This window comes from Odocoileus virginianus, unplaced genomic scaffold (genome assembly GCF_023699985.2).
Source record: "Odocoileus virginianus isolate 20LAN1187 ecotype Illinois unplaced genomic scaffold, Ovbor_1.2 Unplaced_Scaffold_1, whole genome shotgun sequence".
Classification (NCBI taxonomy): domain Eukaryota; kingdom Metazoa; phylum Chordata; class Mammalia; order Artiodactyla; family Cervidae; genus Odocoileus; species Odocoileus virginianus.
Window position 1 is genome coordinate 4,824,823 of NW_027224263.1, and position 14,010 is coordinate 4,838,832.

Here is a 14,010-nt window from a genome sequence, read left to right on the forward strand (position 1 = left end):
CCCTGCAAACACCAAAACGCTCAATGCTCAAGCCCCTTATATAAAATGGCTTAGTATGTGCAGTCGGCCCTCTCCATATCCATTGGCTCTGCATCCACAGATTCAACCAGTTCCATCTGCTGTTGTTTGAGTCCGAGAATGTGGAACCTGCTGAAATGAAGGGGCCAACTGCATGTACACACACATGTATGTGTATATGTATGCTCATATGTACAGGGATATACATTTTTTAATGGGAGAAGAGATATTTTACCAAAAGATATGTTGCATTGTGAAACACTCAGGCTTTGAGTGTTTGATACAAGTCAGAATCATTCTTTATTCATTTTCTCCTGTTAATCTATCTTGTGTCAATTTTATTATTAGTCCAGCCAGAAGAACTCAAGAGGGGTGGGGGGGGAGGATTTTCCCCTCCTGACACATCTCGAGTCTGACCCCAGAATCAGTTTTTTAATTGCTAGAAGAAACTTTAGAACTGTCTAATCCCATGATTCTCAAACTTATATACAAATTACTTAGGGTGGTTGTTTAGAAAGGCAATTTTGGGGCCTCCTTTTAAAATTGAAGGTCAGAGTAGGGCCAGGAATCTACTTTTTAAGCAAGTATACCCAAATATTCTATACAGGTATGCCATGACCACACTTTGCAGCGGGGGGACAACTAGTTCTGAATCAGTACTATTGATTTGTAGATGGTAACTGAGGTTCATAGTGGTTACTTGACACATACATCCAGCTAGTAGAAAAGAATCTCTCAGGCTAAAGGGGAGTTTTAGCCGCTTTTGAGTGTCTGCCTTTGGAACTCACTAAAAGTGTACATTGTGTGGCCTCTTAGGAAGCAGCTATGTTGAACAGATTTAGTCAAAACCTTTGAGATCATGAAGTAGCTGTCATCTTATATTTCCTCCTGATTCTTCTGTCTAGAATTCAGATAGGTTTGGTGCTAGTCAGATGTAACCTTTTTGTTGTCTTGCAGTTCTATTTCTTGAATGTTTAATGCTTGGTTTTTTCCTTTTTTGGATAAGGAGGTTTTTTTAAAACAAACTAACTTACAGTCAGCACTCCTAATCCAGATGTGGAGCCTGTGGATATAAAAAGCTTACGATGAGGGACTTGAGAATCTTGAATGTGGTACCTGCCTGGGGTCCTGGACCCAATCTCCCATGGATACCACGAGATGATTGTATTACAGATGTGGGGGGTGACAACCACTTATATCAGGGTAGAAGTTGCTTCGTGCTTCACCGATTATTCATCCTAAGAACTTGAGGCTTAGGGAACAGACTGGTGGACACAGCGGGGGAAGGAGAGGGTAGGACAAATTGAGAAAGTAGCATTGACATACATACACTACCAATGCATAAAATAGATAACTAGCGGGAAGCTGCTGTATAACACAGGGAGCCCAGCCTGGTGCTCTTTGACGACCTAGAGGGGTGGAATGGGGGATGGAAGAAGGTTCAGGAGGGAGGGGATAAAATTATGACTGATGCGCATTGGTGTATGGCAGAGACCACCACAACATTGTAAAGCAATTATCCTCCAACTAAAAAACCCGAGGCTTACAGAAACTTAAAGTAGTAGGAAGGCAAGATGTATTAGTTATTTTTTGCTACATAACAGTATTTCCACAAACTTAGCAGCTTAAAACAACATTCTTATCTCATAGTTTATGTGGGTTAGGAATCTGGGCACAGCTTAGCTGGTTCTTCTGCTTAGGATGTCACAAGAATGTAATGAGGGTTTTGATCAAGATTGAGTTATCATCTGGAGCTTTGACTGGGGAAGAATCCAGATGGTTCTTGGTAGTATTCAATTCCATGCAGCTCTAGGACTAAGAACTTCAGCTTTTTGTTGACAGCCAGAGAGAACCCTCGGCTCCTTGCTGCATGGGGTTAGTGAACATGGCTGTTTCCTTATAGTCAGCAAAAGAGAGAGAGTTCAGCAATACAGGCACTCCATTGTTATGTAGTGTAATGATATCAGTTCAGTTCAATTCAGTCACTCAGTTGTGTCCAACTCTTTGCAACCCCATGGACTGCAGCACGCCAGGGCCTCCCTGTCCATCACCAACTCCCGGAGTTTACCCAAACTCATGTCCATTGAGTTGGTGATGCCATCCAACCATCTCATCCTCTGTTGTCCCCTTCTCCTCCCGCCTTCAATCTTTCCCAGCATCAGGGTCTTTTCAAATGAGTCAGCTCTTCACATCAGGTGGCCAAAGTATTGGAGTTTCAGCTTCAGCATCAGTCCTTCCAATGAATATTCAGGACTGATTTCCTTTAGGATGGACTGGTTGGATCTCCTTGCAGTTCAAGGGACTCTCAAGTCTTCTCCAGCACCACAGTTCAAAAGCATCAATTCTTCGGCGCTCAGCTTTCTTTATAGTCCAACTCTCATCCATACATGACTACTGAAAAACCATAGCTTTGACTAGACAGACCTTTGTTAGCAAAGTAATGTTTCTGCTTTTTAATATGCTGTCTAGGTTGGTCATAACTTTCCTTCCAAGGAGTAAAGTGTCTTTTAATTTCATGGCTGAGTCACCATCTGCAGTGATTTTGGAGCCCCCCGAAATATAGTCAGCCATTGTTTCTCCATCTATTTGCCACAAAGTGGTGGGACCAGATGCCATGATCTTAGTTTTCTGGATGTTACATTTTAAGCCAGCTTTTTCACTCTCCTCTTTCACTTTCATCAAGAGGCTCTTTAGTTCCTCTTCACTTTCTGCCATAAGGGTGGTGTCATCTGCATATCTGAGGTTATTGATATTTCTCCCGGCAATCTTGATTCCAGCTTGTGCTTCATCTAGCCCAGCATTTCACATGATGTACTCTGCATATAAGTTAAATAAGCAGGGTGACAATATACAGCCTTGATGTACTCCTTTTCCTATTTGGAACCAGTTTGTTGTTCCATGTCCAGTTCTAACTCTTGCTTCTTGACCTGCATACAGATTTCTCAGGAGGCAGGTAAAGTGGTCTGGCATTCCATCTCTTAGTTTGTTGTGATCTACACAGTCAAAGGCTTTGGCGTAATCAATAAAGCAGAAGTAGATGTTTTCCTGGAATTCTCTTGCTTTTTCTATGATCCAACGGATGTTAGCAATTTGATCTCTGGTTCCTCTGCCTTTTCTAAATTCAGGTTGAACATCTGGAAGTTCATGGTTCATGTACTGTTGAAGCCTGGCTTGGAGAATTTTGAGCATTACTTTACTAGCGTGTGAGATGAATGCAATTGTGTGGTAGTTTGAACATTCTTTGGCATTGCCCTTCTTTGGGATTGGAATGAAAACTGACCTTTTCCGTCCTATGGCCTCTGCTGAGTTTTCCAAATTTGCTGGCATATTGAGTGCAGCACTTTCACAGCATCATCTTTCAGGATTTGAAATAGCTCAACTGGAATTCCATCACCTCCACTAGCTTTGTTCGTAGTGATGCTTTCTAAGGCCCACTTGACTTCACATTCCAGGATGTCTGACTCTAGGTGAGTGATCACACCATCGTGATTATCTGGGTTGTGAAGATCTTTTTTGTACAGTTCTTCTGTGTATTCTTGTCACCTCTTCTTAATATCTTCTGCTTCTGTTAGGTCCATACCATTTCTGTCCTTTATTGAGTCCATCTTTGCATGAAATGTCCCCTTGGTATCTCTAGTTTTCTTGAAGAGATCTCTAGTCTTCCCCATTCTATTGTTTTCCTCTATTTCTTTGCACTGATCACTGAGGAAGGCTTTTTTATCTCTCCTTGCTCTTCTCTGGAACTCTGCATTCAAATGGGTTTATCTTTCCTTTTCTCCTTTGCCTTTCACATCTCTTCTTTTGACAGCTATTTGTAAGGCCTCCTCAGACAGCCATTTTCCTTTTTTTGCATTTCTTTTTCTTGGAGATGATCTTTATCCCTGTCTCCTATACAGTGTCACAAACCTCTGTCCATAGTTCATCAGGCACTCTGTCTATCAGATCTAGTCCCTTAAATCTATTTCTCACTTCACTGTATAATCATAAGTGATTTGATTTAGGTCATACCTGAGTGGTCTAGTGGTTTTCCCTACTTTCTTCAATTTAAGTCTGAATTTGGCAATAAGGAGTTCATGATCTGAGCCACAGTCAGCTCCTGGTCTTGTTTTTGCTGACCATATAGAGCTTCTCCATCTTTGGCTGTAAAGAATATAATCAATCTGATTTTGGTGTTGACCATCTGGTGATGTCCACGTGTAGAGTCTTCTCTTGTGTTGTTGGAAGAGGGTGTTTGCTATGACCAGTGTGTTCTCTTGACAAAACTCTATTAGCCTTTGCCCTGCTTCATTCTGTACTCCAAGGCCAAATTTGCCTGTTACTCCAGGTGTTTCTTGACTTCCTACTTTTGCATTCCAGTCCCCTGTAATGAAAAGGACATCTTTTTTGGGTGTTAGTTCTAGAAGGTCTTGTAGGTCTTCATAGAACCATTCAGCTTCTTCAGTGTTACTGGTTGGGGCATAGACTTGGATTACCGTGATATTGAATGGTTTGCCTTGGAAATGAACAGAGATCATTCTGTTGTTTTTGAGATTGCATCCAAGTACTATATTTTGGACTCTTTTGTTGACTATGATGGCTACTCCATTTCTTCTAAGGGATTCTTGCCCACAGTAGTAGATATAATGGTCATCTGAGTTAAATTCACCCATTCCAGTCCATTTTAGTTTGCTAATTCCTAAAATGTCGACGTTCACTCTTGCCATCTCCTGTTTGACCACTTCCAATTTGCCTTGATTCATGGACCTAACATTCCAGGTTCCTACACAGTATTGGTTCTTTACAGCATTGGACTTTACTTCCATCACCAGTCACATCCACAACTGGGTGGTGTTTTTGCTTTGGCTCTGTCTCTTCATTCTTTCTGGAGTTATTTCTCTGCTCATCTCCAGTAGCATATTGGGCACCTACCAACCTGAGGAGTTCATCTTTCAGTGTCCTATCTTTTTATCTTTTCATACTGTTCATGGGGTTCTCAAGGCAAGAATACTGTACATCATGTATATAATGATATACATCCTGTCTATTGGTTAGATGCAGACTTAGAGGGGAATCATACAAGCGTGTCAATACCAGGAGGTGGGGACCATAGGGACCATCTTAAGATTTTGTCCCCACAGGAGGGGTGAAATACAGGAGGTGTATGTAGCACGTACTTTAAGAAAAAGAAGCATAATATTGAGATGTTGGTATGAAATATTGGGATGAAAGAGATACTTGCCTCATTTTTAGAACTGAACTACTTTACCACTAGGTGGTGGTATAGTCATTAGACTTAAGACTTCTTAGCTACTGCATTTATATAAAGCTCTTTGTTCTAAATCTTTTCAATTAGGATTGAAGAGTGGGGTGCCTGCTGCAGTGTTGAAAATATACCAGAGGGGTACAATCAAGGAACAGAAGAAACAAAGGTTTGAGATCTTCTAGGGCAAAGAATTTTCATAATCTTGGCTTGCAATATTATAAGTTAAACTAGTAAAGGTCAAATGGTCCATTTTAGTTATATAGGGTGGGGGAGGAGCTGATGTTTTCCTTTGTGGAAATCTTGATCTGAAAATGTAAAATGTGTGCTTAATGTTCTCTGAATTTTTATTCTTGTGAAATTGTAATTTTTTTCCAAAGCTTACTCTGAACACTTCAGAAATTTCAGAAGCTGTTGTTTTCAAGTTAAAGTAATATTAGAAACCTAGTGGATATTTAGTTTGCAGTCAATCTTCTGTTGCTAAGGTTTCTTTTTGTCATTAAGGAGAATAATGTTTATTCCTGTTTTACTCAAAGAAAATAGGCAGTATTCCTAGTTGGAGAAGCAAGAGGAATTTTACCATCTGTATAGGTCTAAAATCAAGCAGACCTTCAGTTTGAGACTAGCTAAATAGGGCAAATATTACTAGAACAATCTTTGTGTATGCCCTCAAGTGCTGGTAATTTGGAAACAGTATGGAATACCATGAAATTCTAGGAAAGCAGAAGAAAAAGCTAATTCTTTGGAAATTGTAACAGATTTCGATCAGAATGAAGTAAAGTTTTCAGATTTGTCCAGGTGACTTTAGGGTACAGAAACACTTGCACCTCTGTGTGTGTATCAAGATGAGACTTGTTGAATAGCCCTGACTGAATCTTTAGTTCTGGTCTGTGTTGCATTGGTTTATATATGCCCTGAGTTACTGGATGCTTTAGGAAATATTTCCCTTCTGCCATCTATAACCTTTTAGATTTCTTCATATTACTTATTTAGACTCCTGATTTTTAAAATACACAGTAAAACTTATTGTGTTTTTTATTTCTTTTAATATAGAAGGAAAGGCCTATATGTACATAGTTTTAAAAGAACCTTATTTATTTCTTCTTCATAGAAGGACGACTTAAGGATGGTGAGTTGTAGCATGATTATTTTTGTTTTAGTCTCCAGAAAATCCATCAAAGATGCTCTTCCCCTATAAGGTGCTCAAAGCCCTGGATCCAGAAATCTATCGTAATGTAGAATTTGATGTTTGGTTGGACAGCAGAAAAGGTAATGAAATAACAGGATATTTTTGAATCCTGACAGATCTAGGAGAACAGTTTTGCAAATTCTTCTTAAATAAGAGATGTTTTCAAACCATGGTTATGAAAAATGCTTTTACATGTTTATATGGTACTTTTTAGCCTACTCAATACATAATTTAAGTCCAAAGGAGGAAGCAAATAGGTTAGAATTGGTAAGGGATCTTTTAGAGTCTGATGTTCATCAGGGACTTCAACTTTGCAAAGACTCTGTCTTTAGATAACTTTAAGAGTACCAGAATTGTAAGTGGAAATAAGTTCCACTTAAGTTTAATGTGTTAAGATGGATGATAGATGAATAGGTTAAGTGTTAGCATACTGTGACATGTGAGTCAAATCCAATCTGCCACCTGTTTTTGTATGGTCCATGAACTAAGATGGTTTTCTATTTTTAAGTGGCAAGGAAAAATTAAAAGAACAATATGTTGTGATACATGAAAATTAATATTCAATTTTCAGTGACCATAAGGTTTTATGACAGATTTAAATAGTTGCAACAGAGTCTGTATGGCCTACATTCTTTAAAATATTTATTATCTGGCTCTTTACAGAGAAAATTTGCCAACCCTTGAAATAGGTAACTGTTTCTCTCTCCTTATAACTAAGTTGATCAAATTAGGTCTTAAAGTTCTGCCATCAGTGTAGCCTTTAATGTTTTGTATTCAACTCCTTGGACCTTGGTAGTGAACCTAGGTATAGTTAATAATCTAGAATGAGGTTAATACCTTGTATAACACAATACATTGCTAAAAATACAGTTGACCCTTGAACAACATGAAGGTTAGGGCCACTGATCCTCCAAGTGGTTGAAAATCCAGATATAATTTGTAGTCTGCCCTCAGTATTTGTAGTCTGCCCAATTCCTCTGTATCCACAGTTCCACATCCTCAGATTCAACCAACCTCGGTACTTGTGCTATTGAAAAAAATCCATATATGAGTGGATCCCTGCAGTTCAAACCCATATTGTTCAAGGGAAAACTGTGTTGCCTTGAAGAAGCTGCATAGTGTTTTTTTTTTTAATTTTTTAAAAAATTGAAGTGTTACTTTCAAATTGAACCTTATTGGTGTATGACTAAATCTAAGATTACAACCTCCAAGTTTCCACTTATTTGTGTCTTATAGCACAGAACTATTCTGGCAAATCTCCTTAAATCGACCATAGTAATAACCTGTTAGGAGTGATGGTAAGACCTTTCAGGACAGTGGTCCCCAACCTTTTTGGCACCAGGGACTGATTTCGTGGAAGACAATTTTTCCATGGACCGGGAGGGGAATGGTTTTGGGATGATTCAAGCACATTACATTTATTGTGCACTTTATTTCTTATTATTACATCAGCTCTACCTCAGATCATCAGGCGTTAGATCCCGGAGGTTGGGGACCCCTGCTTCAGGACATTTTCCCTACAGATTTTAGATTATAGGGGTAGGTAGCATTGTCCAAAACACTGTGGTAAAAACAAATTAGAAAATGGACTGTTGTAAAACAGGAAAGGAGCCAGTTCAGTTGAGCTTGAATCTTCATTTTCTTTTAATAGAACTTCAAAAATCTGATTATATGGAGTATGCTGGGAGACAGTACTATTTGGGAGACAAATGTCAGGTTAGTTTCTTCTTTAAAGAATCAGTAATTTGTTTTTCTGAGATTGTGGTTTTAGTCATTAATATGTGATTAACAAAACTAATTAATGTTTATGTTAGGTTTTAATCACAAACTTGTGATTATATGTAAAGTGTAAAGCTTTTTCAGCTTCTGCTGCCTCCATTGAACTGGACTGGCAGTGTTAACTGCTTTAATAAGTAGATACTTAACTCCATTTGGGGAGAAGTATTTTTGCTTAGCAAAAGCCAGATCTGCTGATAGACTCAAGACTAGATGTGTTCTTACTGTCTCTTCTTCTCTTTCAGGTTCGCTTGGAATCAGGTGGAAGATATTATAATGCTCATATTCAGGAAGTTGGAAATGAAAACAGTTCAGTAACAGTATTCATTGAAGAGCTGGCAGAAAAGTAAGAATATAATAATTTGTTGAGTTAACTAAAATCTTTGACTCTTGATGCCTTTTTATAGTATTAAATTGAGAATTACCATGATGCTAGTAAGAGAACAAAGTTATATCTGGTACTGGCCTAAGATGACTTATCTTGAATTGTAAAAGCATGTGATGAAGTATGAAATTTCAGTATATCTATGCATAAATTTTGAAATCCTAGGTAATAGCTTATTAGAAATATTAAGTACAACAAAATTCTGATATAAATTTATACTAATTTGAAAGCTAGTTTGCTAACTGAGCCTCTGCCAATATCAAATTAGGCTTGTCCATTCATTCTCAAACTTTAACATACCCCAGAATTACATGGAGAGCTTGTTAAAATTCAGATTGATGAGCTCTGTCCCCAAAGTTTGATTTAGTAAGTTTGTGGTGGGGTCCAAGACTTTGAACTTGTAATAAGTTTCCAGGTGATACTAATGCTGTTGGTACACTTTGAGAACCATTAAACTAGGCTGTGCTGCCCTAACAACCAGACTCTCAGCAAACTTAAGATCTTGAGTTCATTTCTTTCTCATTTAGCATGTTCATAGTAGGTCAACAAAGGGGCCCAGGTTGACAAGGGCTCTATCCAGACATATGCTTCCATGATCACGGGCAGGTGGAAAATGAAAACATGACAAACCATGTGCCGACTTTTAAAGCATATGCTCACATTTTACTGGCCAAAACACGTTACATAATTAAGCCTAAAGTCAGTGGGGTGAGAAAATATAATCCTTCTCCAAGGAGAGGCAACAATTATTTGTAAATTAGTCTACCACAATCTTTCCTACTGAATGTGATATGTGCTATAAACAGCTATGAATTTATACAAACTGCTCTTTGTTTTCTAATGTACAAAGAAGGAGGCTAGGGGTTGCAGGTTTAAGTAGAAAACACTTGAAAATGAAGCAGGAGGGATGTGTATCAAATAAGAATTGACTGTTTTGCAGTGGCTTCATGTTGTTATCTCTACCTTTAAGGCATGTTGTTCCACTAGCTGACTTAAAACCAGTTACCCAAGTGACACCTGTTCCTGCCTGGAATGCTATGCCCAGTAGGAAAGGAAGAAGTTACCAGAAAATTTCTGGGGGCTACATCCCAGAAATAGGTTTGTACACTGAAAGTTTTATTATTTTCCTCCTCTTGTACTTATCTACATTGCACTTATTTTTAAAGCTGTAACTTAAGTCTTATCCTGGTTTAGAGTTCCTCCTTTGACACTATTGAAGTTTTGGAATGGATAATACTTTGTTGTGGGGAGTTGTCCTGTGCATTGTAGGATGCTTGGCAGCATCCCTGGCCTCTACTTACTAGGTGCCAGCAGCATTCTTCTCCAGGTTATGACAACCAAAAATGTCTCCAGACATTGCCAAATGTGCCACAAGGAGGGAAGGGGCAAAATTGTCTCTAGCTGAGAACTACTGTGTAGGTGACTTTGTTTAAGCTTAAGCTGGGGTGGACTTTAAGCTCTAAAACTTGAAAGGAAAAGATTTCTCAAAGAACTAGGAAAGCATCTCATGGAGCAACCAGAGATAGTAATAGGCATAATTTTTGGATAATAATAACATAGGAGATTGAATGACTGACTCTGTTTTGATGACAAAAGTTGCCTGTACTAAAGATAGTGCTGAGATGTCCATTGATACAGAAGTTACCTGTTCATTTTGCCCTTCCAAATGGAACACCTAGTACATCCTTTTTTTTTTCAAGTACATCCTTTGAAAATACAGAAATTTCTTCCCTTGTATTCATATGGATTGCCTAGAAAAACATCTTGAGTGTTCTAGACATTTGTGGGATACCTTGGACCTTTTGCTTTGGTTATGAAGCTAATTGCTTACTGCTTTGTTTTCTTGAAAGCTATGTCAGAGATGGACATGAAGCAACGGAAGAAGATGTTCAAGAAAGTTAGAGGGAAAGAGGTTTATATGACTATGGCTTACAGCAGGGAAGAACCCCTTCTCCCACCCAGGCTTCAGCACAGTATGCATTATGGGCATGACTCTCCAATGCACTACTCACAGACAGCTGGCAATGTTATGTCTAATGAACATTTTCATCCTCAACATTCATCTCAGAGACAAGGTCGGGGATATGGGATGCCCAGGTAGGTCTTAATTAACTTTGAAGATAATGTACATCTCTGTTTAGACATTGGAAATAATTCCTGGGCAGAATTATGCTGGAACTTAGAAATATCTTAATAGTTTAAATTTCTCTTATAATCTCTACCTGAAGGTACATAGAGAATGGAAATGATGTATACGTAAATTCTTGTGAAACTTATGGAAGACTCGTATTCTCACAGTCTAGGAGAATATGGAGCAGTTGAAAAGATGCTAGAAGATAGAATGCCATCAAGCTGAGTGCCATGTATATGGCACTGAATCTATCAATAATGAATAGGCCAAACCGTAATGGAAAAGAATATGAAAAAAGAATGTATGTATATGTATAACTGAATCACTTTACAGCAGGAATTAATACAACATTGTAAATCGGCTATACTTCGATTAAAAACAATGGATAGTCCTTATGTCAGTAGTGAGGAAAGCAAAGCTCTTTCTATTTGATTGTTTTTAGAAAGATATGTTAATTCTATTTAACTACAAAGACTGACTACTCAAGCACTAGTAAATAAGAGTTTTGTTCCCCCCCCCCCCCGTTATTCTTAGGGATTCATCTCGTTTTATAAACAGGCACAACATGGCAGGCCCTAAAGTTGGTTTTTACCCTGGTCCAGGTAAAAGGTGCTGCCAGAGCTATGATAACTTCTCCTATAGATCTCGGTAAGTGAACTTTAAGTGCGGAAGGTTAGAGAAAATTAGTCTGACTTCATTGCTATGCAATAAATATATGGACTAATATTTTTAAAATGTCAACATTGAGGCATTTGAACTAGTATTTAGGAATTTAGAAACAAGTTAGTATCATATTTAATCTTTTTATCCCCTTCTCATTCTGCAAACTTCTTAAGTTCCTTTAGACGTAGTCACCGTCAGATGCATTGTATGAATAAGGAGTGCCAATTTAGCTTTGCTCCAGAGAATGGACAGATGCCCAGGGGCTTGGAAGAAACCATTACTTTTTATGAAGTTGAAGAAGGGGATGAGACTGCATATCCAGCTTTACCTGTAAGTAGTTCAAAATTTTACTAACAAAGCTATTTACTTTTCTCTTTTATTTTTTTAAGTAAAGGTAATGTGGATAAATTTTAGCTATTTTGCAAATTACCAAATAAAGCCCTTCCTGGAAAACATGAGTTTTTGTCTTAGAGCTTTTAAAAATTAGGGGAATTTTTTAAGCTGTTCTTACAGCAGAGGTGTAGAGGTGGACTTGCCTATGTAAGTATGGGCTAAAATTTTCTGTTTTCTTGATCATTACTTCCTCACATATTTTTGATTCTGAAGTACATTTAAAATATTTGTAGCTTTTTCTCTGACTATATAGGGACACTGTGTGTGTATCTCTTTGGTACAGAATCATGGAGGGCCCTCTACAATGGTTCCTGCTTCTTCGAGATACTGTGTTGCAAGGCAAGGACATAGCTCAGGCAAACAGCCTTTGAATTCAGAGGAGGCTGATGGCCAGAGAGACGGTGGTGAGTCAGTTACAGTTCAGTATTTTTTAAAAAGATGATTCTTGTGGTATGAGCACAACAGGGCTAAAGTTTTGGTTTGGAAAGGGTCCCACTCTGTTCTGGCAGCTCATTTTGAAAATTAGCAGTTCTTGTATCAGAGCTTGCTCAATTTTGAAGATGTTTTGATATTTTTCAGAAAGACAGACTTCTATTTCTGTAAGGCCACTACATTGTTAAAATGTTAAGTTCTCTGATAGGTCTTCAGTGAGTTTTGATTTGGTGAGATTTCAGTATTGGAAATATCTATTCTTTAGTAGTAAGGAACTGTTCATGTTGTCCATACCATTTGTATAATTACTTTAGACTTTTCCTATGATTGTTATTTTATAAGACTGCCATGAAATACTTTTCCTGAAGAAATCTATTTGATCTGTAAACATTATTATTCATTGAGTTCTAATGGCCATATACTGTACTAAGCAATTATATTTAAAATTTAATATAATACTCTGTCCCTCTGAGGAATGTGTATCTTTGTTTTATGTATGAGGAAATTGAGATTCAAAGGGAAAATGACATATAGCCAAAATCATATACGTGGTAAATGGCAGAGATTTAATTATTTATAACAGCTTTACTTAGATATAACTGACACATTTGTACACTTCACCTAACATGTACAATTCAGTGTTTAAAGTGAAAACGGTGGCTTTCAGTATAGTCATGAAGTTTCATACATCATCACAATCAATTTTAGAAAAAGAAACCCTCTACCCGTTAGTGGCCTTCCCTAGTGGCTCAGCTGGTAAAGAATCCGCCTACAATGTGGGAGACCTGGGTTTGATCCCTGGGTTGGGAAGATCCCCTGGAGAAGGGAAAGGCTACTCACTCCAGTATTCTGGCCTGGAGAATTCCATGGATTGTATAGTCCATGGGGTCCAAAGAGTTGGACATGACGGAACGACTTTCACTTCACCAGTGACTCAGACAGTAGAGGATCTGCTTGCAATGCAGGAGACCTAGGTTCAGTCCCTGGGTTGGGAAGATCCCCTAGAGAAGGAAATGGCAACCCACTCCAGTATTCTTGCCTGGAGAATTCCATGGACAGAGGAGCCTGGCAGGCTACAGTCCATGGAGTCACAAAGAGTCAGACACGACTGAGCAACTAACACTTTTACCTATATTAGTGGTCATTCCCCATTATCCCCCCAGCATCCCTTTCCCTGCCACTAGTCATAGGTAGCTATCAGTCTGCTTTCTGTCTTAATGGATTTGCCAGTTCTGGATATTTCATATAAAAGGATTCATGCAATATGTGGTCCTTTGTGACTGGCAGAGAATCAGTTTTGAACTTGGTTTTATCTGACTCTAAAGCATATATATGTATATATACATACACTGTTAATAGTTGTTAGGAGTGCCTTGCATCATGAAATGTGCTTTTTTTTTTTTTTTACTGTTTTTCTGTAAAATGATATATGCTTACTGAAACACTTATAGAGGAATTGGGTGGATTAAGGAGCTTTGAAGTGGTCTGAATGATTTGACTTACTGGTCAGCGTCTTTTCTTGTTATACTCTTGCTGCTATTTATGATGAAGAAAATATTTTTAAAAATTTAATTAGGACAAAAGATCTAGCCAAAGAATTATCTTTGAAGAATTTTTACATGCATGTGTATGCCTGTGCTTATGTATGTGTATTCTCTGCTCTTTTTCTCGGGATGACTCTTTGTCTATTTCTTTTAGCATGGTGGGTACCTTCAGATGTACTGTTCACCTATAGTGGCATATTTAGAGTAACCAAGTATTTTTTCTCACCTTAAATCCTGTTT

General features: G+C 38.2%; 1 protein-coding gene across 1 annotated transcript in view; it reads left to right on the plus strand.

Annotated features, from left to right (window-relative positions):
- ALG13 (ALG13 UDP-N-acetylglucosaminyltransferase subunit) overlaps positions 1-14,010 on the plus strand; it is an 80,145-nt gene that overhangs the window by 30,751 nt on the left and 35,384 nt on the right. Inside the window, 9 exon segments of the mRNA XM_070462133.1 lie at positions 5,351-5,426; positions 6,418-6,526; positions 8,098-8,162; positions 8,468-8,568; positions 9,578-9,705; positions 10,458-10,704; positions 11,273-11,386; positions 11,575-11,731; positions 12,078-12,198. Of these exon segments, the coding sequence (XP_070318234.1) occupies positions 5,351-5,426; positions 6,418-6,526; positions 8,098-8,162; positions 8,468-8,568; positions 9,578-9,705; positions 10,458-10,704; positions 11,273-11,386; positions 11,575-11,731; positions 12,078-12,198 (1,118 nt within the window).